The sequence below is a fragment of the Zootoca vivipara genome, chromosome 5 (genome assembly GCF_963506605.1).
Source record: "Zootoca vivipara chromosome 5, rZooViv1.1, whole genome shotgun sequence".
Classification (NCBI taxonomy): Eukaryota; Metazoa; Chordata; class Lepidosauria; order Squamata; family Lacertidae; genus Zootoca; species Zootoca vivipara.
In genome coordinates, this window is record NC_083280.1 from 69,408,471 (window position 1) to 69,430,784 (window position 22,314).

General features: G+C 40.9%; 1 protein-coding gene across 1 annotated transcript in view; it reads left to right on the forward strand.

Annotated features, from left to right (window-relative positions):
* Nucleotides 1-22,314, forward strand: part of ASCC1 (activating signal cointegrator 1 complex subunit 1) — a 55,698-nt gene that overhangs the window by 20,002 nt on the left and 13,382 nt on the right. The window contains exons 7-9 of the mRNA XM_035137633.2: nucleotides 877-996; nucleotides 4,454-4,578; nucleotides 6,223-6,299. Of these exons, the coding sequence (XP_034993524.1) occupies nucleotides 877-996; nucleotides 4,454-4,578; nucleotides 6,223-6,299 (322 nt within the window). The remainder of the gene's footprint in view (nucleotides 1-876; nucleotides 997-4,453; nucleotides 4,579-6,222; nucleotides 6,300-22,314) is intronic.

Below are 22,314 nucleotides of genomic sequence, written 5' to 3' on the forward strand. Positions count from 1 at the left end.
TGCAGAACGCTTGTGTGTGTCACCAAGTTGACATTAGTGGGTAATGAGGACTTGGCAGCACAATGAACAACGTGCTTTTCTAGATTGTTTGTTTGTTTAAATTGTCAGAGAAAAGGCCTTTGTCTGCATTATTCAGGGAGCAGCTAGCTGCATGGATTCTGATACTATGCACAGAAATAGATAAAATTCTCATCCTTTGCTTTAATATTTGAAGGTATTGGCAGTTTATTATGTATGGAAAAAATGCTACAGTTGTTCGTACTCTTTAACAGTTAAATATTACTAGCACTGTGCTGTATAGTATCTAGAAGTTGCTGCCTGTAAAGCTTGCAATCTACATTAATAATGACAGGATTTAATTTTCCTCTATCTCAGTGAACCCCTGTGATGACCTCATATGAACTGACCCTCATATGATCATACAACATTCCATTTGATGGGACCATTAATACAGCCTGTGACACTCTATGTGGCAAAATAATCTGAACATCATTATAAGTTTCACAATGAGACATAAATCTGTCGGGGCTTAGGAGGCCTGGAGACATTGCTCTGTATGATTCAATGTTCTATAGCGTAAAATTGTTGTGAGTTGCATCCATTGGGTTGTAGTCGACTAACGTGCTCAGAGCAGACACATTGAAATTAATGGAACTAAGTTAGGTTTATATGATAAATATGCATCAAATTACTGAAATAACAGCCACACTAAAATATAAAAATTTAATTGTAGTATTCTATAAACCTATATTAAAAAGTGGGGGAGAAGCTGTGTTGGTGAATTGGTGTAGCCTAGTGCAGCTGAACAAGTGAATTATGTAGTTGCCAAATCTTAAATATGAACTGTGTTTGGTGATTCCCCCCTCTTTCAAACAGCTCAATTGCTGGAGGCAAACCACTAACTGTAGAAGTAGCAGGTGTAGAGTACATGAATGATGATCCTGCCATGATGGATGTTCTCTATGCAAAAGTTCATATGAAGGATGGCTCTAACAAGTAAGTTTCCCCCTGCTTTTTTAATTTTAAAAAATCATTTTAATTCCACAAATAGATTATATATGAATTTTCAAAAGTAATATAATGACTCTTGAGAAGGCTCTCAACCTCTGAATTTGATTGTTTCTGCCAGAAAATATACCACAAGTTATCCAGGAGATAAGGTTATTGCAACCTCTTTGTAGGTAAAGAAGGGCCTGTAATGAGTTTGCCCTTGGGCTGATAACAAGTTGTGTTACTGAGAGAGATAATTATGGAGTATCCACCTGTGCAGTTTCTGCTTAATGTTGGTACTTCTGAAAACTAGAAACTGTTTCCACTCTCGTTAGTTCTAATTTAAAGATGTGGTTGAAATTCTGACCACTGCTAGCTGGTGGCTGCGTTCACACATATGTGGGTGACCCTGAGAGTGCCCAAACAGAGCATCAAGCTTGTGCGCCCCCCCTCCCATCTTCTCTTTTCATGCAGTCAGGAGCAAGACGACTTCAGCAGACTTTTGTTTCACTTTTAAAGCATTAGGTTTGAACCACAGATTCTGATTTAAAACACACCTTGGTTTGTTTTAAAACCCACTTTCATAACCCATGGTTTGGAGTTTGTTTGCTATGTGGCTAGCCATTAAAAAAAAAACACGATCTCTGATGCACATGTTGGTGCTGAGCCAGGATTCTTTAAAAGTGAAACTAAATGCTGCTGAAGTCCTGGCCCCATGGAAGGCAGAGAGGGAAAGGGGAGCATGCAAGCTGAAGACTTTGCTTGGACCCATTCAGACTTGTCTATATGGCTAAACTGCGAGAATGTGGCCCCTGTCTTTGCAACTGACTGCTAAGTCACATTGTTATCACAATTTTGTAATGCTCTTCACTTTGCCTACTTGCAAAGTATGAATGTTCATTTATTTTGTATTCCGTGTTGTCACTACCTTCCCTAAGAAACCAGAGTTTAAATATAGACCAGGCCATTCCTTTTGTTTTGTTTTCAAATGTATATTGAATGTTTCAATTTATTTATTTCTTCCCTTTGAAATGTATCTGTGGTTTTCTGAAAAGAAGCATCAGAGTAAATAGTTACAGCAAAATTAAATAAACAAGATTTTAATGTATCATTTCAAATTAATCTCCAGCTTTTGTTAAATAAGGGCTACCATGTTTTTATTTGCTTCAGCTTTCTGCCCATAGCTGTCAAGTTCTCCCTTTTTAAAAGGGAAATTCCCTTATGCTTAATAGGCTTCCTTGCGAGAAAAGGGAAAACTTGACAGCTATGTTTCTGCCTTACAAGGAATCTGATCAGTAGGATCAGTGGTAGAGACAGATCCTAATTACATTGGGATTTTACAGTTTCCATTGCTTCATAGCTCTCTCACTACCGATTAACTGGATTCTGTGCTACCAGGACATACATACTTGGGTTGATATGAAAGCTAAGGCACTTGGATTTAATAGATATACTCAGTAGATTCCATGAGTTTAGTAACTAATAGTAACATATTAGTTACTATGATACCTTAAGAAAAGGAACTGACTCTTTCAACACTAAGGATTAAAAAATAAGTTCTTGAACCGTCCTTTATATGGCAATGTGAGAAGCAAATAACCTTTTTTATTATTAAAGGTTTTCTTAGTTTACAAAGATATGTGCAGTGTCTCTCATAACAGTTTTACAAATCAGTTTCATTTGTTGAGACATTGGGAAGAAAAGGGGAAAAGAGGTAGATGGGGTGGGGCGTGGGGGTGGGGTCGGGTGACGATGTTTCTATTTGCTATATATGTGTGGGGGTTTTTGTCAGCGTTGCTTGTGTAGGTTCTCTGCTGTTCATTTGTGTTCCTTTGGTGGTGAGAGATGTTGGGGTTGGCCTAGGATATGGTTGTTCATTTGTGGTTGGCTGTGATGGTCTTTGTTTTGTGTGTGAGTGGGGTGGGTGAGCGTTTTGAGTCAGGTTAACCATATTGATTCATATGCTGTTGGTGGATTTTTGTCATTGTCTTGTTGGGCTGTGTATGTGATAAAGGGGAGTCATACCGGGGTAGCAAATAACCTTTCTGATTTTTGTTTGCTTCTGAATAGTTGATTTCCCAAAGCATAAGAGTTCCCATTTCCCTCCTTTGTCTTGGTGATGCTGGAGACTGTGTTTAGACTGTGGGTGAGGTGGGATGGGGGAGAGACAATGAAATAAGGTTATGCTCTGATGGTTCCCATGTAGCAAAGACTTTGTAATTCATTTTAATTTGTCTCATTTCTTTGATTAATTTTATAACATAATAAAGCACCATTTTCACTTGAGCTATTTTGTTAATTTGTTTTAGTATCATCTGTGATGGTACTTCTTTCATTTGTCATCGCTAATTTTAAAAGTCACTGATGTATCACCAGAAATAAAATGATGAGGGGCAAAACATAAGATTAAATCAGTAAGACTAGAAATTGGCCAGTAACTGCTTCAAAGGGACAGCTCAAAGCTAGCAGGCTGTAGCGTTAGCTCATCAAGGATTGTCAAGCAAATGGTGACCAGAGAGGGAGAGGGAATAACCTTATTACTGTTCCATCTCTCAGTAAGACCTAAAGGGCCAAGGTGGCAACTTATAGCTGGAAAGGGATGAGCTATCTGGCAAATTATGTTGCTAATGGACTTAGTGACAAGATTGTATAAGACTTCCCATTTGTGTGATGATCTCCCATTTTAATGAGCAGGAATGTTTGGTTTTAATGAATGTTCTCTGTCCATGGTGCTATGAATCTTGCTCAGTCCTTTGAAGGAAGAAAACATACAGAAGAGCTACGGGGCTTTAGAAATGTGTTCATCCCCTAGTGCATACATTTAGCTTGCAGTTAGCACAAATATGAATCATCACACTTTTGTGTGGGGAGATTACTTCTATGTTCTAGCAGTGACAAGTTTCTGTACGCTTAACAAACTTCCTCATTCCCATATTTGACCTTTCAGAAATGTTCAGTTGTAATCAGAACTGGAATTAAACTGTTGCCTTTAAGATGATGTAGAACCAGTGCTTTACTTTTGGGGGGGAATGGGGGAACTCGCCACTAAGTTTGTTTGTTTGTTTGTTTATTGCGGGCCCAGTCACAGTGCTACCGCTCCCACGGGCAGTGGCTAAATGTAATATGTAATTAATAAACTCAAGCAGACAATGATTTGGATTAGAAATGGCCACAACTTTATTGCTTACAGATATAGGTGGATTTTTGGCTCAGGGATTGGGTATATATCTGTTCCAGTCCCCCTGCCATATATATATATATATATGTATATAAAAATGTAAACTGGGTATGTTCCTTCGTCTCCCTACCTTGAAGAAATGGCAGGCTGCAAATGCAACATCTGTTGTTAAAGTAACAACTATTTTATGTGTTTTTCTTTGCAGGGTTATGAACATACAATTATGTATCCCATTACAGTAATGAAGAAAATGTTGTTTTCCTTACTTCCTTTCCCTTTCCATAGGCTCCAGCTCATAGCGGATAGACTGACAGATCGGTTTGTGAACTCTGGACTAATGATGAAAGAGTGGGATCGGGTGAAACTCCATGCCACAGTCATGAACACAATCTTCCGGAAAGATCCTAGTGGTGAGCATTTGTTAAGGTCTCCTTGAGGAAATATAGCTACCACTTTGATCTCTGAGATTGCTATATGGTTCCTGTGTTTGGTGTTGCTCATTTGTTATTTTTTTGTGACCTTTAGGCAAAAGATAATTGGCCCATGACCCTCAAAAGGAGTTGGGTTCCTTCATTAAGGTTACACAGTACAGAGCAGAGAATAAAGCTTTTGCTAAAACATTAAACGTTTATATCTGACAGAAAATGGTTCCTTCTTCCCCTTATGTCTGATGAAAGTTAGGATATTGTATTGCTTTTTAGACAAGACTGTTACTGTCTTCATTCTTATTTCTAATATCTAAAAAATGTACTTCCAGGCTCCTGTAGTGTGTGTGTGTGTGTGTGTGTGTGTGTGTTGTTCTTTTTTTGTGAGAATGACTATATCAGTAAATAGAATAGTAACTGAGTACCGGTAACTATTTAACTGAACCCTGAAAATGCCTTGCACTAATTCTAACATACTACTTACAGCAAACTGTTGTGTGTGGCTATGACAAGGACATTTCCTTAAGTCACTCTGTGCATTGCATATTTTAAGGCCATAAGAACTACCATGCTAAGTTCAGCCAACTAACTGTATATCAAGATTTTGTATTTGATTTTGGCTGATGGAACAAATAGGACACTTAATAGATGTGTTTGTGTGATGTCTGCACCAGAAAATTCAGACTTTCTATCAGAGAATCCACAAAATCTCAAATCCTGGGCCTGGGCTGTAAATTAAAATTATAAAAATATTAGTTCACCACGGTTTTTACTATCCTTCCTGGAAGCAGTTCTGACAGGTGAACAGGTAGCTTGCTGCTTACAAGCCTGAATTATGAATTACTGCTCTCATGTTTATTTTTAACAAATAGACAACTTCCAAAAGTCATATTTTCAGATAGCTGGTTCGCACCACATAGTAAGCCAAAGTATGGCTTAGTGAGATCGACTGAAGTTTTTTATTGATTGTAGCTTGTGGTTAGTGAGGAGAAACCACTGTTTCTGGTTCTGATGATATGCTAAGCTAAACCTTGACTTAGCTCAGTTCAATGCAACAGTTTGTTCCTTGCTATCATAAGGGCTAGAATTTTGAGGTTGTTTTTTTAATGAAACATAAACATCTCAGAAATCATATTGGTGGTTATATGCTTGTGAGGAGAATATGCAGATTGCAGAGTAACAGAATCCTAGCTAAGGAGTAATTCATCTTCTTGAGTTTGTTCTCAGATACTGGCATTGAGACATTAGAGACACCTTGTGAACAAGGATGCATTGCCCAAGTGCCTACTTTTCCTCATTGGTTTTAAATATATACTATGCAGAGTGATCAGATATTTGATGCTGGACTTGGTAATTCAAGAGATGAGAGAATGCTTTATTGCTGAAACGTGCTTTGACAGAGTACTGAATATTACACTCTAGTTTCCCCTTGGATGGTTCTATTACACTGAGCTGTCAGCCCTGCATAATCCTTGCAACAATATTGATGACTGTAGGAATTTTGACATGATACTTTGGGAAATAATTTGCAGCTTTTCTTTCTTGTATAAAAGGTGAGTGCAGAGTTTTATTCCATGTGTGAAAAAACCCTTTTAGGATGAGCTGTAATTTAATATATTTATTTTGCAGCTGAAGAGCAAAGTAATAGATCTGCAGGCAAATTTTTCAAGGAAAGGGAGTCATTTGATGGACGAAATATATTGAAGGTCAGTGTGAAGTACGCTTGTTTAGCTTATGTTAAATGACATTCCAAGTGAAATTAAAAATAAATTGCAAACTTGCATCTGTATATTGTATCTGTTGTTGTTGTTGTTTAGTCATTTAGTCGTGTCCGACTCTTCATGACCCCATAGACCAGAGCACGCCAGGCACTCCTGTCTTCCACTGCCTCCCGCAGTTTGGTCAGACTCATGTTGGTAGCTTCGAGAACACTGTCCAACCATCTCATCCTCTGTCATCCCCTCCTCCCTGTGCCCTCCATCTTTCCCAACATCAGGGACTTTTCCAGGGAGTCTTCTCTTCTCATGAGGTGGCCAAAGTATTGGAAGGTGGCCACCATATTGTATCTATGATATCCTAATTGGCGGGAGAGATGATGGACTATTGTATGTACTATGTATGTATGTACTTAAAAAGAATGTATGTACTAAAAAGAAAGGAATTCAAATTGGCATGTCTAACATTTGCAAAATGTATAAATGACACTGACATATGGAGGCACATTGACTGGACTCAGTGAGATTCTAATATAGCTATTAGAACTTGCCTGTAGAGGTGGCAACCATTTTAGGCACAGCCAGTTGACATATGATTGCCATTGCATGGGTCCTTTTGGACCCAGAAGAAGGTGGAATGGGGGCGTAACGGGGTGGGGCACACATATAAAGATATTGAAACTGTAGTCCAAAGCAGGTAGCCATAGTTTACCAGTGGGAGCAAATTGGGAAACTCTGTTTAGTTAGAAATGCCTGCATTTCATTCAAGCATGCAATGAGAAAAGTGGCAATAAATTGCTGTCTATGCAGCCAAAAGAGTTGTTCATATCTTGGCATGTCAAACCCAGATAGTACCGTATTATCCAAGTACTGTATAGTAGTAATTTTGTGTGTGTGTGTGTGTGTGTGTGTGTAAGACAGACAAAGACATACAATAATAAATACTTAATTGCAACACAGCAGAAAAGAACATAAGCAGTCATTAGGTCTACCTTAAGCTACTTTTGAGTCCTTCATTCCTTGAACGTTTCCCAAATACTTAGATTTTTAAAAGAAGCATACAATCAGGTAGTGTATTCATCTCCCACCTGTCCCATCTTCCTGCTTGGCAACAAGTTAAAGATTGTGTCATTTGCACTTCTGTATCTTGACTTGGCATGCTGATGTATGGAGTTTCTAAGTGGAAAAAATACATTAAATTTAATCATCCATGTCTATTATTCATACCACAGCTCTGTGAAATGTGAGACAGACCTTTTAAAAAAAGAAGAAGCATTAATTCTGGGGTTTTAAAATATATACATTTTTACTGTTCCAGCCAATAGAACCATTGGCTGTTTGATGCATGAAAGAATGCTGCTAATTTCCCCCAAGCACGCCTTCTTTTAAGAAACACCATCTTTCTCCAGCACCCCCGCATTCTTTCGCCACTCATTTGGCATTTCCCTCCTCGTTGCCAACTGCCCAGAGGAACACCCACTGGCACTAATTAAGTATGACTCATAACTGGCAGTAGAGCCCTGACAGCCTGACCATTGATCAGTGATGCATTCTTTTGAATTTTGCTCTGATAGGCACGCTTGCCCCTGCCATTTTATATTAGTTACATTCTTCTGCTAATCCTCCTTGCAAAGTTCTTTCCTTAGGTTTAGAGACAGAAGCCCAAATGTCAGGTTGGTTACGAATGCAGCTGCAGCGACTGTCGCAGCATACCAGCTGCATCCTGCCATCCAAATGTAATGTGTTTTACGAACTCACCCATTCTCCCTTACTCCTTAAATTGTAGTCTTTCGTTGTTTTTTTACTTCCAGTCCAGATCATGTCTTGTTGACTCGTTCTTAGCTTTGTGGATGCTTATGCAACCAGCTCAGTGATTGGGGTTAATTCTCCCAGTCGGGTAACTTTCAGATCAGTTTGATAACCAAAAATGAGAGCATGCCAAGTAAGAGCAAGCCCCTTTTTATAGAGCATAACCAAAAGAGGTCGAGCAGTAGTATAAAGAAATTTCATTTGGAATTAGTAATTAAAGTATCAAGTGGGAACAGCCAAAAGAAAGTGCACACCTAAGGGAGTGGGGTGAATGGAAAAGGGATCTACAGTGGTACCTCTAATTACGAATTTAATGTGTTCCGAACACACATTTGTAAGTAGAAAAAAATTGTAAGTCGAATCCCATAGGAATGCATTGGGAGAAAAATTTGTAAGTCGAAGCAACCCTATCTAAAAATTCGTAAGTAGAAAAAATCCTATCTAAACCACATCCAAGATGGCGGACGGAGCTCCATTTGTAAGTAGAAAAATTTGTAAGTAGAGTTATTTGTAAGTAGAGGTACCACTGTATGTTTAAAGGCTGTCTAAAATGGTGTTGAAACTGGTGCATGGATTTTGGATTTTGCTGGAAGGGATGTGCTGGGAACAGGGGGGGAGAGCTCAAGTTAGAAAGAAAAGATATAATATGGAATGAGAAGATAAGATATAGAATTCATAAAATTATGAAAGTTCTTGCAGAAAATTTAGGCAAGGGGAGAAAAGTAGATTAGCATTTTTTCCCTTTTTTAGATTAGAACTGAGATTATTCGTATAACTAAAAGAGTGATCTGGAAGGGATAGCTGGGTGCTGTACCCTCCCCTGCGGGTCATCTTCGTTCTGGGGCTCCTTGGTGGCAGGGGGGGGGCTGCTGGAGTGGAGGGAACGGGGGGAGGGGGGGACTCAGCTGGAAAAGGACCGTCCCCTGCTTGTCTTTTGCATCCTGGAGGCTCTCAGTGGCAGGGAGAGTTCTGGGGTGCGGGGGTAAGGAGGGAATGGAAGGAGATATGTAACTATAAAAAGTAATAGATGATTTAAGTAAATAGCTAAATAGAATAAGTTTAAAATGAGATTATATGGTTTGCAAAAATGAGAACTGTAAAAGTTGATTTGGCAAATGAAAATCAATAAAGGGGGGGGGGGTCTGGGGAAGCCCAAGGGATAATGTTCAGAAAAAAAGATAAGGTTAAAAATGTTGTTGTTTTTTGATGTGGTGTGTTTTGTTTTTATTTTTATTGTCCTTTTTTTCTTTTTTTCTTTTGATATGTAAGCTTAGACAGATAGGGGGGGATACCCGCCTGCCTCTCTCCTTGTCATCCTGGAGCTTCTTGGTGGCAGGGGGAGGCTCTGGGGGAGGGAAGGAGGGGGAAGGGAAACCCAACTATAAAATGGGCCACCCTCGATTGCCCACTCTTCATGGGATCCTCTTGTGGGAGGAGGGGGCCCCTGGAGGGGGGTGGGAGAGGGTGGAAATTATGTTCTCTATGTGTATGTTCTTTATATTATGAAAAACCAATAAAATTTACTTTAAAAAAGAAAGAAAGTGCACACCTCAGGCACAAGCTGATGAACTTTCTGCAGAAAGTTAGACACAGGCCTATTTTAAAACTCTTTTTTGTTTTTGTTCTGCTGTGATACTGGACGGGCAACGTATCAACCACCAATGATAATATGGAGAATCAGTGCACCTCCAGTGGCATTTTCTCCCAAAATATGCCACTGCAGATAGCCTTTCCAATAACCTTTTCTGTTATAAATGTAGATTTTTTTTATTTTGTAGTCATTACATACCAGTGTAGATATTTGAGAACTATTAACTCACCTTGAATTAATTTCATCCACATCAGCACATCTGCCAGTGTCTTCCAACAATTATTTAATGCTTCATAATAAGCAATATGCACATTAAAAACAAACCTTAGGCTTCTGTGCATCCAGACGTTTTCCAGCAACAACCCTGTTGGACAGACAGAAGATCCATTACTGCGCAATCCTATGCATATTTACTCAAAATTAATCCACGTGAATCACAGAGAAATCTTGACAATGACTGGACAGCCGAGGGGCATGAATGAATGGGGTGGCCACCGCTGCATCCACAGTCTTGCTACTTAACATTGCCGGGGGCAGATAAAACCCTATTCTAGGCATGTCCAACAGGTCGATCGTATGATATACAGTACTGGTCTTTCACGGGGGTGCCGCTGGTCGATTGCGGGACTAAAGGTCACTCCCCCCTAAAAAAAAGCTCGACAACTCTTGGCAATGACAATGGGTAGATCACTGCCAGTTTTTTTTATACTGGGAGTAGATTGCAGTCACTTGGGAGTTGGACGTGCCTGCCCTATTCCAGCCTGGATCAGGCCTGATACCATCAAGTGACTGCAGTGGGGTTAGTTTGGGATTCAGTGAATCCAATGCAACCTCCCCCAGCATGCCCCATTTGGGGGCTTTCTGTGAGTTCCTGCTAGTGATACTTCCTGCTAGTGTCCATGGAGGCACAGGTCAACTCCGTGTCCAGGGCAGCTGTTTATCAGCTCCATCTGGTACGCAGGCTGAGTCCCTACCTGCCCACTGACTGTCTCTCCAGAGTGGTGCATGCTCTAGTTATCTCTCGCTTGGACTACTGCAATGCGCTCTACGTGGGGCTACCTTTGAAGGTGACCCGGAAACTACAACTAATCCAGAATGCGGCAGCTAGACTGGTGACTGGGAGCGGCCGCCGAGATCACATAACACCGGTCCTAAAAGACCTACATTGGCTCCCAGTACGTTTCCGAGCACAATTCAAAGTGTTGGTGTTGACCTTTAAAGCCCTAAACGGCCTCGGTCCGGTATACCTGAAGGAGCGTCTCCACCCCCATCGTTCTGCCCGGACACTGAGGTCCAGCTCCGAGGGCCTTCTGGCGGTTCCCTCATTACGAGAAGCCAAGTTACAGGGAACCAGGCAGAGGGCCTTCTCGGTAGTGGCACCCACCCTGTGGAATGCCCTCCCACTAGAGGTCAAAGAGAACAATTACCAGACCTTTAGAAGGCATCTCAAGGCAGCCCTGTTTAGGGAAGCTTTTAATGTTTGATGGATTTCTGTATTTTAGAATTTCTGTTTTTTTGGAAGCCGCCCAGAGTGGCTGGGGGAACCCGGCCAGATGGGCGGGGTATAAATAATAAATTATTATTATTATTATTATTATTATTATTCCACCCCAACCTACACTTTCAGTGGGCAGAACAAGGAGCTCTATGCTACAGGAATGAGGCTCGCAGAGCTCTGAGGAGAGGCTGTAACAGATTGGGGAGTTGGATTGCAGCTTTAAGTGTGCTGTGCCAAGTATGTTTAGGATTACTGCCACACTTTGATCAGTCATTTTGCTCTTGTTAATGTACTAGGTAGGGCAGGGTTTCTCAATCTTGGGAACGTTTAAAAACGTTCGAAAACTGAAGCATTTACTTCCAGAAGCATTTACATACGGAAAACTCAATACGGAAGCCATGTGGCATGTTTGACTTCCGAAAAGCGTTTGAAAACCGAAGCAGTTACTTGGGTTTTTTGTCATTCGAAAACAAAAACATTCGACTTCCGAGACGTTTGAAAAACGAAGTACCACTGTATTGTCTATACTGACAGGGTTTCAGACATTCCCAGCCCTACCTGCCAGAGAATGAGGTGGGACCTTCTGCATGCAAAGCAGATGCTCTCCCACTGAGCTGTAAGCCCCTTTTCCATAATAAAAAAAAGCCTTCATCATAGATCATATCACCTGAAAAGCAATGCCGGAGAAGGCCTGAGTAAAAAGGACAGAGTAGTAGGCTTGTCCAATCATCAAGGAGACAGAAAACTGGTACAATCATGCTGAAGGCTCTGTTGCCAGTTGAATGCATGAAACAGCGAGCAAGGCCTCATCATGCATTTCCTTAACAATTCTTTGCACTGCACTGGCCCACTCAGGTTTCCCTTTCATCCTATGGCCTAAACCTCACACTTACTTCACTTCCAATCCACTAGAATGTTCAGGCCTTGAGGTACTCTGCTCCTGTAATGAAACAAAAATCATTTGGTGTCTTTGCATCTCTGTGTGTTTGGGAAAAGTAAGGGAGATTTAGCAAAAGATAATAAAGTGATAATGGGGTGTGATCTGTGAGTACTTGTCTATGGTTTGTAATCCTCATGTCAGTAAATGGATATAACCTAGTTGCAGGACACAGATTTTTAGTATGACACTTATCTTTGTAATGTCATATATTTAAAGTGAAATAGAGGGGAAACTGCCCGGATTTTTTTTTTTAAAAAAATAGCCTAGAGTAACAGCTGCCTACATGATGCTGAGCAGAGTTAATTACATCCTGACAGAGAAGGGTTTTATGGCATTCCACAACAGCCATTATTGAGAAACTGACAGAGCTTAACTTTCTTAATAATGACCCTCCCAGGCTACAGCCCCATCTCCACTAGTGCTGAACACTGAAAATCAGTTTGGTTATTTTCTTTAATTACAATATGAGAAAGAAGTGCGAAGGCATTGTTGAGTTTGTACAGGCCATATTGAGGGGGCTCTGGTTGCACGCTGTGTGACTTGGATAAACCCACAATCATATTCTTATAAAAGCTAGCTCCTGGATTCTCTTGTTTTGCCACACAAAATGAGAGACTAGTCCATGTGGGATGCAAAGGGTTAAGTGCAGTCAAGTCACAACAATCCCTAGATAGTCCACTTGGAGGACTGAGGAGGAGGATATGACTAAGCGTAGTTTCCTCTTCCTTCACATGCAAATGAGTTGAGGAAGTGGCAGATAAATCCTGAAGGAAACAGCCATTTTCCCTCTCTTGGACCAGACCTCTTGGACTACACACATCTTAGTGAGTCTCTCCCTCAAGGCCTCCAGCCTAGAGAGAGAGATGAGATGGAGTCTCACTTCTTATAAGTGAACTTCACAATGTATATATTACCTTTTAACTAAGCAAGTCTACCTCTTGAGTGTGCTGTACCTCGAGATGCTTGTAAGTAAACATCTTTTATACTTTTAAGAGCATTGTGTTGTGTCTTTTCTTTTAAGAGGGAAAAAGGGGAAATACCAGGAAAATACACTTTATTTTAGTGGCTTAAATCAAGCCTGCGCAAACGTTCTTCTGCTGTGTATTTTGCAAAAGGGGAATGTTTTACTCTGCTAAAGTTTTGTGCTTGCTAGCGCAAGCGGGGATAGGATATATTAAACAATATCTCCTCATCCACATTCCTGAACATTCCCACAAAGGGTTATTGCGGCCCAGAGTTGCGTATTTTGTGTATTTTTGAAGGATTGATTTGGATTGTGATTTTGAACTCTGTAGGATTTTTCCAGTTAGGATTTCCTGGTTGAGCACATGGTCTCTTTGTTCTGCAGTGTGCTTGGGGGATTAACTACCCCTCCCCTCCCTCAGAGTTTACAGCACTGAGAAAGCTCAGAGGTAGTGAAGATATTTTTGAGATTTTGAATTTGATTTTTGAAAGATTTTTGAATTTTGGAAATTTTTGAAGTTTTAAGATGGCAAGCTCCAGTTTTGATAGTGAGGCAAGACCAAGTTTTATGCTGCTGGATGACAATAATTTTGTGCAGTGGAAGCAGCGCGTTTTAGTTTATCTTGCTGCTAGGCGTGTTCTGCAGGCCATTAAGGAAGAAAAGCCTACAGGAACCGATGCAGAAGCTTTAGCTAAGATAGAAGCTTGGAGTATTAAAAATGATGAAGCCAAGCACATAATTTTGAGCAGTTTGAGGAATGAGCATCTATCAATGATAAATTTTGAAGATGATGCATCTAAGATCCTAGAGGACATTGAACGCATTTATGCACAATCTACAGAGAGTTCCTATAGATACTTGTTGGATAAGTTACTCAAGTTGAAGATGAATTCTAGAGAAGAGTTTACAGAGCATTTTAAGAATTTTTCTGAGATTGTTCAAAGAATTGCCCTTACTCCCAGAGCCTTTGATGATGTGACTAAAGTAACGTTTATGCTTGCATCATTGGGACCTACGTTTGCTCCATTTAAAAGTATAATGGATCACACAAAGGATTTAACTTTTAATGAGCTTATCAACCATTTAAGAGAGGAATGCAGAGATAGCCTTGATTCTCAAGAAAGGAATCCAAGGAGGAAGGATAGCAGCTATGCATCCAAGCATTTTGGAAAGTCCAGACAGACATCTAGAGAAATAATTTGTTTTAAATGCAATGGGAAAAACCACATAGCAAGGAACTGCAAGAGTCAAAATGGGGATAAAGTTGAATCCCACCCCTCAAAACCACAAGGTGTTAAGAAGGGGAGTCATGAGCAAACCATGTTGATGCAGGAGAGGAGTTTAGCTGTCCAGGATTGTGAAAATAAGCGCAATAAGTGGATTCTTGACAGTGGAGCGAGTTCTCATTTCTGTTATGAAAAGGAGTATTTTAATGAGATTAATGGGGATGAAACCTCTGAAATTGAGATTGCTGATGGCAACATTGTAAAGGCAATTGGTTCAGGAACTGTGAATTTGAAATTCAACGTAGATCATGAAACAATTAATACTAAGATAACTGAAGTTAAGTTTGCACCAAAGCTTAATTGCAACTTACTCAGCGTGTCCAGTTTGGACAGGAAAGGTTTTAAAATTACATTTGAAAAAGGACAATGTATTGTGACTAAGCATGATGAAGTTTATGTTCAAGGCACACTAAAGGATGGTGTATATGAGCTTAATGTTTCAGAGAACCAGCAGAACCAGTCTGCAAAGGTGGCGCAACCAAGTCAAAAGGACGAAGGAAGTCTGGAACTCTGGCACAAGAGACTTGGACACAGAGACACCAACGTTATTCTGGAACTACAGAAAGGTGATCTTGTGAGAGGTCTGCAGGTAAAGCAAAGCAACACAAATACACCAACATCAAAATGTATAACTTGTGTTAGTGAGAAAGCAACTAAACCTTCTTTCCCACGTTGTGCAGAGAAGAGAAGCACTAAAGTATTGGACATTGTCCATACAGATCTATGTGGACCAATGAATGTGTCTTCTCTAGGAGGTAATAAATATATTTTGATATTTTTGGACGATTTCTCGAGATTCTGCGTAGCCTACTTTATCAAGGAGAAGAGTGAGACAGTGGAATTGTTCAGGGACTATCTTAACATGGTCAAGAACAAGTTCCAGCGAGCCCCTTCCATTTTAATGTCCGATAATGATGGGGAATTTTGTTCACATGAGATGCAGGCCGTCATGGCTAGAGAAGGCATATCACACGTGACCACAGTTGCCTACACACCCCAACAAAACTCAATTGCAGAGAGGAAATTTAGATCCATTTTGGAAATGACAAGGTGCATGCTAAAGGAAGCTAACTTGTCACACAGGCTGTGGGGTGAAGCGGCTCGTTGCTCAGTCTATCTTCAGAACAGACTGCCCACAAAAGGCGCAGAGCGCACACCATTTGAACTTTGGCATGGAAAAGCCCCAAATTTGTCACATATACGTGTATTTGGAAGTTTGTGCTACTATCATGTGCCCAAGGAGCACAGACACAAACTTGATTCCAGAGCGAAGGCAGGGATCCTAGTTGGGTACGCTTCTGGAGGAAAAGGATATAGAGTCTTGGATCCGCAAACTGGCAAGACAAGTTCGCAGCATGTAATTTACTTCGATGAGCAAGGCAAAGTTGATACAAAGGACACTGCCATTGATTGTTCCAAGGAGCCACAGGATGAGGAATTTGTGATTTTTCCTTTTGAACCAATACAAAGTACTAATCCAACTTCTAGTGTCGTAGCACCCCCTATAGGTGACACCCGAGAAGACGTGGAGGTCCAGGCCCCTGGCAGCACCAGAGACGAAGATGATGACGAGCAGCTGTATGGGGATATGCCACTGCTGGAGGAGGATGAGGAAGCTGATGCGGTCGAAAGACCAGAGGTCAGACGCTCATCCAGAACCAACAGAGGTGTTCCACCATTACGGCTGTCCTACCTTACAAGGTCGGCGTCTCCACAGGAACCTTCCAAATGGGAAGAGATAGAGAGGATGCCACCAGATGAAGCCAGTCTCTGGAGGAAAGCTGCTCAGGAGGAGATAGATGCACTTCATCGGAACAGGACCTGGACACTCACAGAACTACCTCCTGGTAAGGAAGCAATTGGAAGTAAATGGGTGTTCAAGGTTAAAAAGGGTTCAGAAGGGGAGGTGCAACGCTACAAAGCTAGGCTTGTGGCACAAGGTTTTTCCCAGAAGTATGGAGAGGATTACGATCAAGTGTTTGCACCGACAGTTCGATACAGCAGTGTCAGACTACTTTTAAGTATTGCAGCATCTAAGCAAATGTCAGTTTACCATATTGACATTGCGACAGCCTTTCTTCACGGCGAAATTTCTGAGCAGATTTATATGAAGCAGCCCAAAGGTTTCATTAAACCAAATGAGGCACATCTAGTGTGCAAGCTGCAGAAAGGACTTTATGGTTTGAAGCAAGCAGCGAGGGCTTGGAACCAGAAACTCCATGAGATGCTGGTGCAGCTTGGGTACAAGCAAGGGACTGCTGATAAGTGCTTGTACACCAAACAAAGGAATGGACAGTTTTCGTACATTTTAGCCTTTGTTGACGACCTTTTAATTTCTACGTCAAATGAGAAAGACTATAAAGACATAGTCAAACACCTCAACAGGGAAGTAGAGGTCAAGGAACTTGGAAAAGTGAAATACTACTTGGGAATTCAAGTTGAGAGAGAAGAGGATGGATCGTTCTTACTCAGCCAAAGGCAAAAGATAACTGAACTGATTGAAAGCATGCAGATGCAGGACGCACACCCAGTTGCGACACCGATGGCCACAGACTTCTTGAAGAATCAACAAGGTTCGAAGTTGCTGCCAAACAACACGCAATACAGGTCAGCGGTCGGCAAACTTTTGTATTTGGTTACCACATGCAGACCTGACCTGGCAAGTGCAGTGGGGATCCTAAGTAGGAAAGTAAGTTGTCCCACTGAGCATGATTGGGCTGGAGTTAAGAGGGTTGTTCGTTATCTAAAGGGAACCATGGACTGTAAATTAAAACTGCCAGCTGTCAGAGACCCTAAACTGCTTGGGTACACTGATGCGGATTGGGCTGGGGACAATAAGGATTATAAATCCACAAGTGGCTATGTTTTTATGTATGGGGACGGAGCTATTGCATGGGGCAGCTATAAACAGAAATGTGTAGCTTTATCGTCCACAGAATCTGAGTACATTGCGGCTTCGGAAGCTTGCAGAGAGATCCCCTGGCTGGATCAGCTCCTGAAGGACTTTGGCGTGCCAAGAACGGGACCTGTCAGCTTGATGGAGGACAATCAGAGCAGTATGAAGCTGACACAAAGTGAAAAGTTCCTTGCACGCACCAAACACATTGGGGTCAGGTACCACTACATACGCCAGGTGATCGAGGATGGACTTGTTGAAATGTGTTACTGCAACACTGACCAGATGACTGCAGATGTCCTAACAAAGCCCCTGCCAAGAGAGAAGTTCCAGGATCTTCGTGGCAAGCTGGGACTCTTGGGTGGTTGATTAAAGTTATTTATGTATGTTTTTGTGTATGTTGTGAATTGCCTGAGAAGGGGTTTGTGGGATGCAAAGGGTTAAGTGCAGTCAAGTCACAACAATCCCTAGATAGTCCACTTGGAGGACTGAGGAGGAGGATATGACTAAGCGTAGTTTCCTCTTCCTTCACATGCAAATGAGTTGAGGAAGTGGCAGATAAATCCTGAAGGAAACAGCCATTTTCCCTCTCTTGGACCAGACCTCTTGGACTACACACATCTTAGTGAGTCTCTCCCTCAAGGCCTCCAGCCTAGAGAGAGAGATGAGATGGAGTCTCACTTCTTATAAGTGAACTTCACAATGTATATATTACCTTTTAACTAAGCAAGTCTACCTCTTGAGTGTGCTGTACCTCGAGATGCTTGTAAGTAAACATCTTTTATACTTTTAAGAGCATTGTGTTGTGTCTTTTCTTTTAAGAGGGAAAAAGGGGAAATACCAGGAAAATACACTTTATTTTAGTGGCTTAAATCAAGCCTGCGCAAACGTTCTTCTGCTGTGTATTTTGCAAAAGGGGAATGTTTTACTCTGCTAAAGTTTTGTGCTTGCTAGCGCAAGCGGGGATAGGATATATTAAACAATATCTCCTCATCCACATTCCTGAACATTCCCACAGTCCAGGAGTTCCCAAACTAAGGCCCGGGGGCCGGATGCAGCCCAATTGCTTTCTAAATCCCGCGGACAGTCTTGGAATCAGCATGTTTTTACATGAGTAGAATGTGTCCTTTTATTTAAAATGCATCTCTGGGTTATTTGTGGGGCATAGGAATTCGTTCATATTTTTTTCAAAATATAGTCCGGCCCCCCACAAGGTCTAAGGGACAGTGGACCGGCCCCTTGCTGAAAAAGTTTGCTAACCCCTGGACTAGTCTGTAAAGCCAAGGGTGGGGAATGGACTTAGTTCTTAAAGGCTTCCATAGAGTCTTATTGGGTAAAGTAAGCTAAGATGCAAACTGGGGCTGGATTGCAGGGGACTAGGAAAATCTACCTGGGCTCATGAGTGTATCCTGGTGCAGCTCATTGGCTATGAGTCAGTAGCTTCCCGTGACAAAGAAATGAATTGAAAGATGGTGTGTCAGTAGGGATGGGAGTGGAACATGTCTTGGTATTTCAGCTACTTGGGTCACTTGGTGCAGGAGTGGGTTCAGCTCTCATCCCAGCAGTGTCTCCACTTGCATCTTTTTATTTTAAAATGAGTAGCTGCTGTCTGGTCTTATAGGTAAAAGTACTGTACTTGGGTACACTGTTCTGGTAGGAACAAAGCCTGCTTCTTTCTTCCGAAATTAGGAGATCCAGTCTCAACTGACAACGTTGCATGCTAAATGTACACCAGTTGGAGAGACTTTTTTAGTCAAGCTGTTTATAAAGTTTCTAAATAAATAATATTATACTCACACCTGTGAGTCCCCGTAATATATATGCTCTCCTTCTACCCTTCATAATGACAGGCATTTCACAAGTAAATTAATAAAAGCAAGATGACTAGAACACACCACTGGCATGCTTCGTAAACACCAGAAGATAAAACTAAGAAGCTGATGACAGAAAACAAATATTCTATTTTTGGATAGAATATTCGGTTAAGAGTGGTTTTTTAATATTGCAGTGGCTAGGTAGAAAAATTGAAAGGAGAACTGGAAACACATAATGCCACTTTGCACATTGCAGAACATTGCATCTATTTCTGATCCCTGCATTATTAAAGGATTCTGATATACTAGAGAAAATTCAAGAACACACAATTAGAATGATGCTGTGGTAGGAGACCGCAGGGCTAAAGAGAGATTCAAAATCAACTTTTGCATTGTCTGGAGAAAGGAAGATTAAAGGGGCTGGATGACTGTATAAATACATTAATAGAAATCTAATATTTGAGGGAGAAAGGCTTTTTTACATCCTCTGAATATGGGCAATCCTTAAGCTAGTGATCTAAGAGAGAATATGAGAACAATCAGAAGAGTGACTGGGAAGAAAATTTATTTTGTTGGAGTAACTCAAATACAGAAAAGAAAAGAAAAGAAAAGAAAAGGCAGCCCACTGGAGGAAAAATTCTAGGAAGAAGTGATTAAGACACTCAGTGGAAATGTAATATAGGGAATGTGTGATATTTTTGTATCTTTCCCTTTCCCTCATACTCCTTTCCATGGGCATTCCTTTCAATCTTAGGTTCTCTTCAATCAGCATAGCAGCAATTAGCTCTGCCTCTTTTCTAGTAGGTGAGTTGATTGATTTACAGTGGCCAGTAGATCAATGCATCAATGTATCTTACAAGACAGAAGCTTTATGGGAGAAAGTATGTGATTGATCTTGGACATTCTTTATCCACTTTATGTTAGACTTTCCAGAGTATGTGTGCAATTCCAAACACAGTTACAAGGCGATAAGTATCATTGAGCACAGTCTCACACCTATACAATCAAATTTCTCTATTGGGAGAGCTATCCATTTATTACAGCTCCTGCTTCCTGTTCTTTAACCAGTGCCTGATCCATAAGAGGACCTGTCCTCTTATCCCAGGCATAGGCAACCTTGGCTCTCCAGATGTTTTGGAACTACAACTCCCATGATCCTAGCTAACAGGGCCAGTGGTCAGGGATCATGGGAGTTGTAGTTCCAAAACATCTGGAAAGCCAAGATTGCCTATGCCTGTCTTATCCCATGACTGCCCGCTAACTCTATGCTCTCCCTTAAAACAAAGCACTCCAGTTTGCATTCCACAATATACTGGGAGTTGGGTATTGTTGTCATCTGTAAGTACTAACTTACTTGATTATTCTCTGCTACTGACCTTGAGTAACCTTTCCAAAAAGCATGGGAAAGATGCCAAGAGGCAAGCATATGTATAGAAAGAGATGTTCCAGTCTCAACCTCTAGGTTTATTTTAAGAGTAATTCAGATGTTTTTGCCTGAGAACAGACTTTTGGGGGACCTACTTGTGGCATATTAGTATGTATGAATCTTTGGTATAGCCCTAAGGAGGAAATAGATCTTGATCTAGAGACGAATGTCTAGATTCCTTACACTCAGTGTGAACATCTCAGTGTTCAATCCTTCCCTCAGCAAAACACAAACGGAGGGATGGGACACACAAATTGGTTGCCAAAGAATGTGATAGTTCTGCTTAAGGTAGTAGAAAGGGGTCATATAACAGTAAGATACTGCTTCACAGGAAGTAGCACTGCTACCAAGACAACAGGGTCTGCTGAAGGTGTGAATGGAATATTGTGACATGCCCAAGTTTTGCAATATGGAGAGACATAGTGGAATGCTTGCTTCTGTTTTGAGTAGTCTTTCTTTAGCTGCAAGGCTACTTGGGAAGCAACCAGTAAGGCCCATTTTGCAGCCTAACTACTTCTAAAGCCATCAATACCTCATTAACACATTAGACTCTCAGAGGCCTACATGGCTTCATTCAAAGTGCATTAAAGTTAATGGGGCATCACTAAAATGTGCCGGAGAGCTCTGTGCAGATGTATCTTTAATTCATTATTTTTCAGCAGGTGCCATTACTGCTTGCTTAACTCTCTTGTAACACTGATTAAAGGAGAGGGAACTCTGTATGTGCTTGTCTCTCTGTGCAGCTAGTTACCCAAGAGTTATCTGTTACTAATTTGAGTGCGGTTCTGCGGGTGGGCGAGTAGTTTGTTAGCAGTGGGTATTGAAAATAATGGAGCATAAAATGCAGCAAATGTGGATATTTCCAGGTATTGTAATTAGGTCTTGTACCAAGAGTGACTCTATTGCATGATCATTTAAGTATAACAGGCCTTTGGCTAATTAAACAATCTATGGCCTTTTAAACTGTTTTAGGGAGGTATTGTTTTTGTTTGTTACTGTGGTATGTATTTTTGTATTTTTATATTGTAAACCACTCTGTGATGCTCGGATGAAGGGAAGAACAGTACAGCAGTCTCCCTCGGGAGGTGATGGACTCTCCTTCCTTGGAGATTTTCAAGCAGAGGTTCGATGGCCATCTGTCATGGAAGCTTTAGTTGAAATTCCGGCATTGCAGAGGTTGGACTAGATGAACTGTGGGGTCCCTTCCAACTCTACAATTCTATGATTCTATGAATTGCCTTCATAATTCAAACGCTATCTAATTTTGTTCTCAAATCTTGTGTTGTTTTTTTTAACCCTAGCATGAGACTTTTTAATAAGCTTCATTATATTAAAGTTCTTGTGGGAACAGTTAATCAAAATGAGAACTGAACAAAAAGAATATTGAGCTTGCTGATAAAACAGGCTTCTATAAATTGCTTGACATGTTAGTTTTGCAGAATAAGCCACAATGTTTGGGGAGCTTTAAAGGTGTTTTTATGGAATCCTAAGGAGACCCCATTAATGCTTTATAATCCCACATCTCCAGATCATAGCTCTTTAAAAGATTAATTCAATACAGAAGACATTTTTAAGAAAAGAATGGGAAGAGAAGTTGACTGGATAGACCACTTCATTCTTGAAGGCAGAGTCCTTCATAAGACCTTATCCAGATCAATAGTCTCCTCCAATGTTCATGGAAGACTTTTCATGCATGCTCGCATATGGAAGAACCACTGTCTTGTTATTTAGTGGAACAATCTGTTTGAGCCAAGCCAAATGCTGCAGTAGGAGGAAAAAATG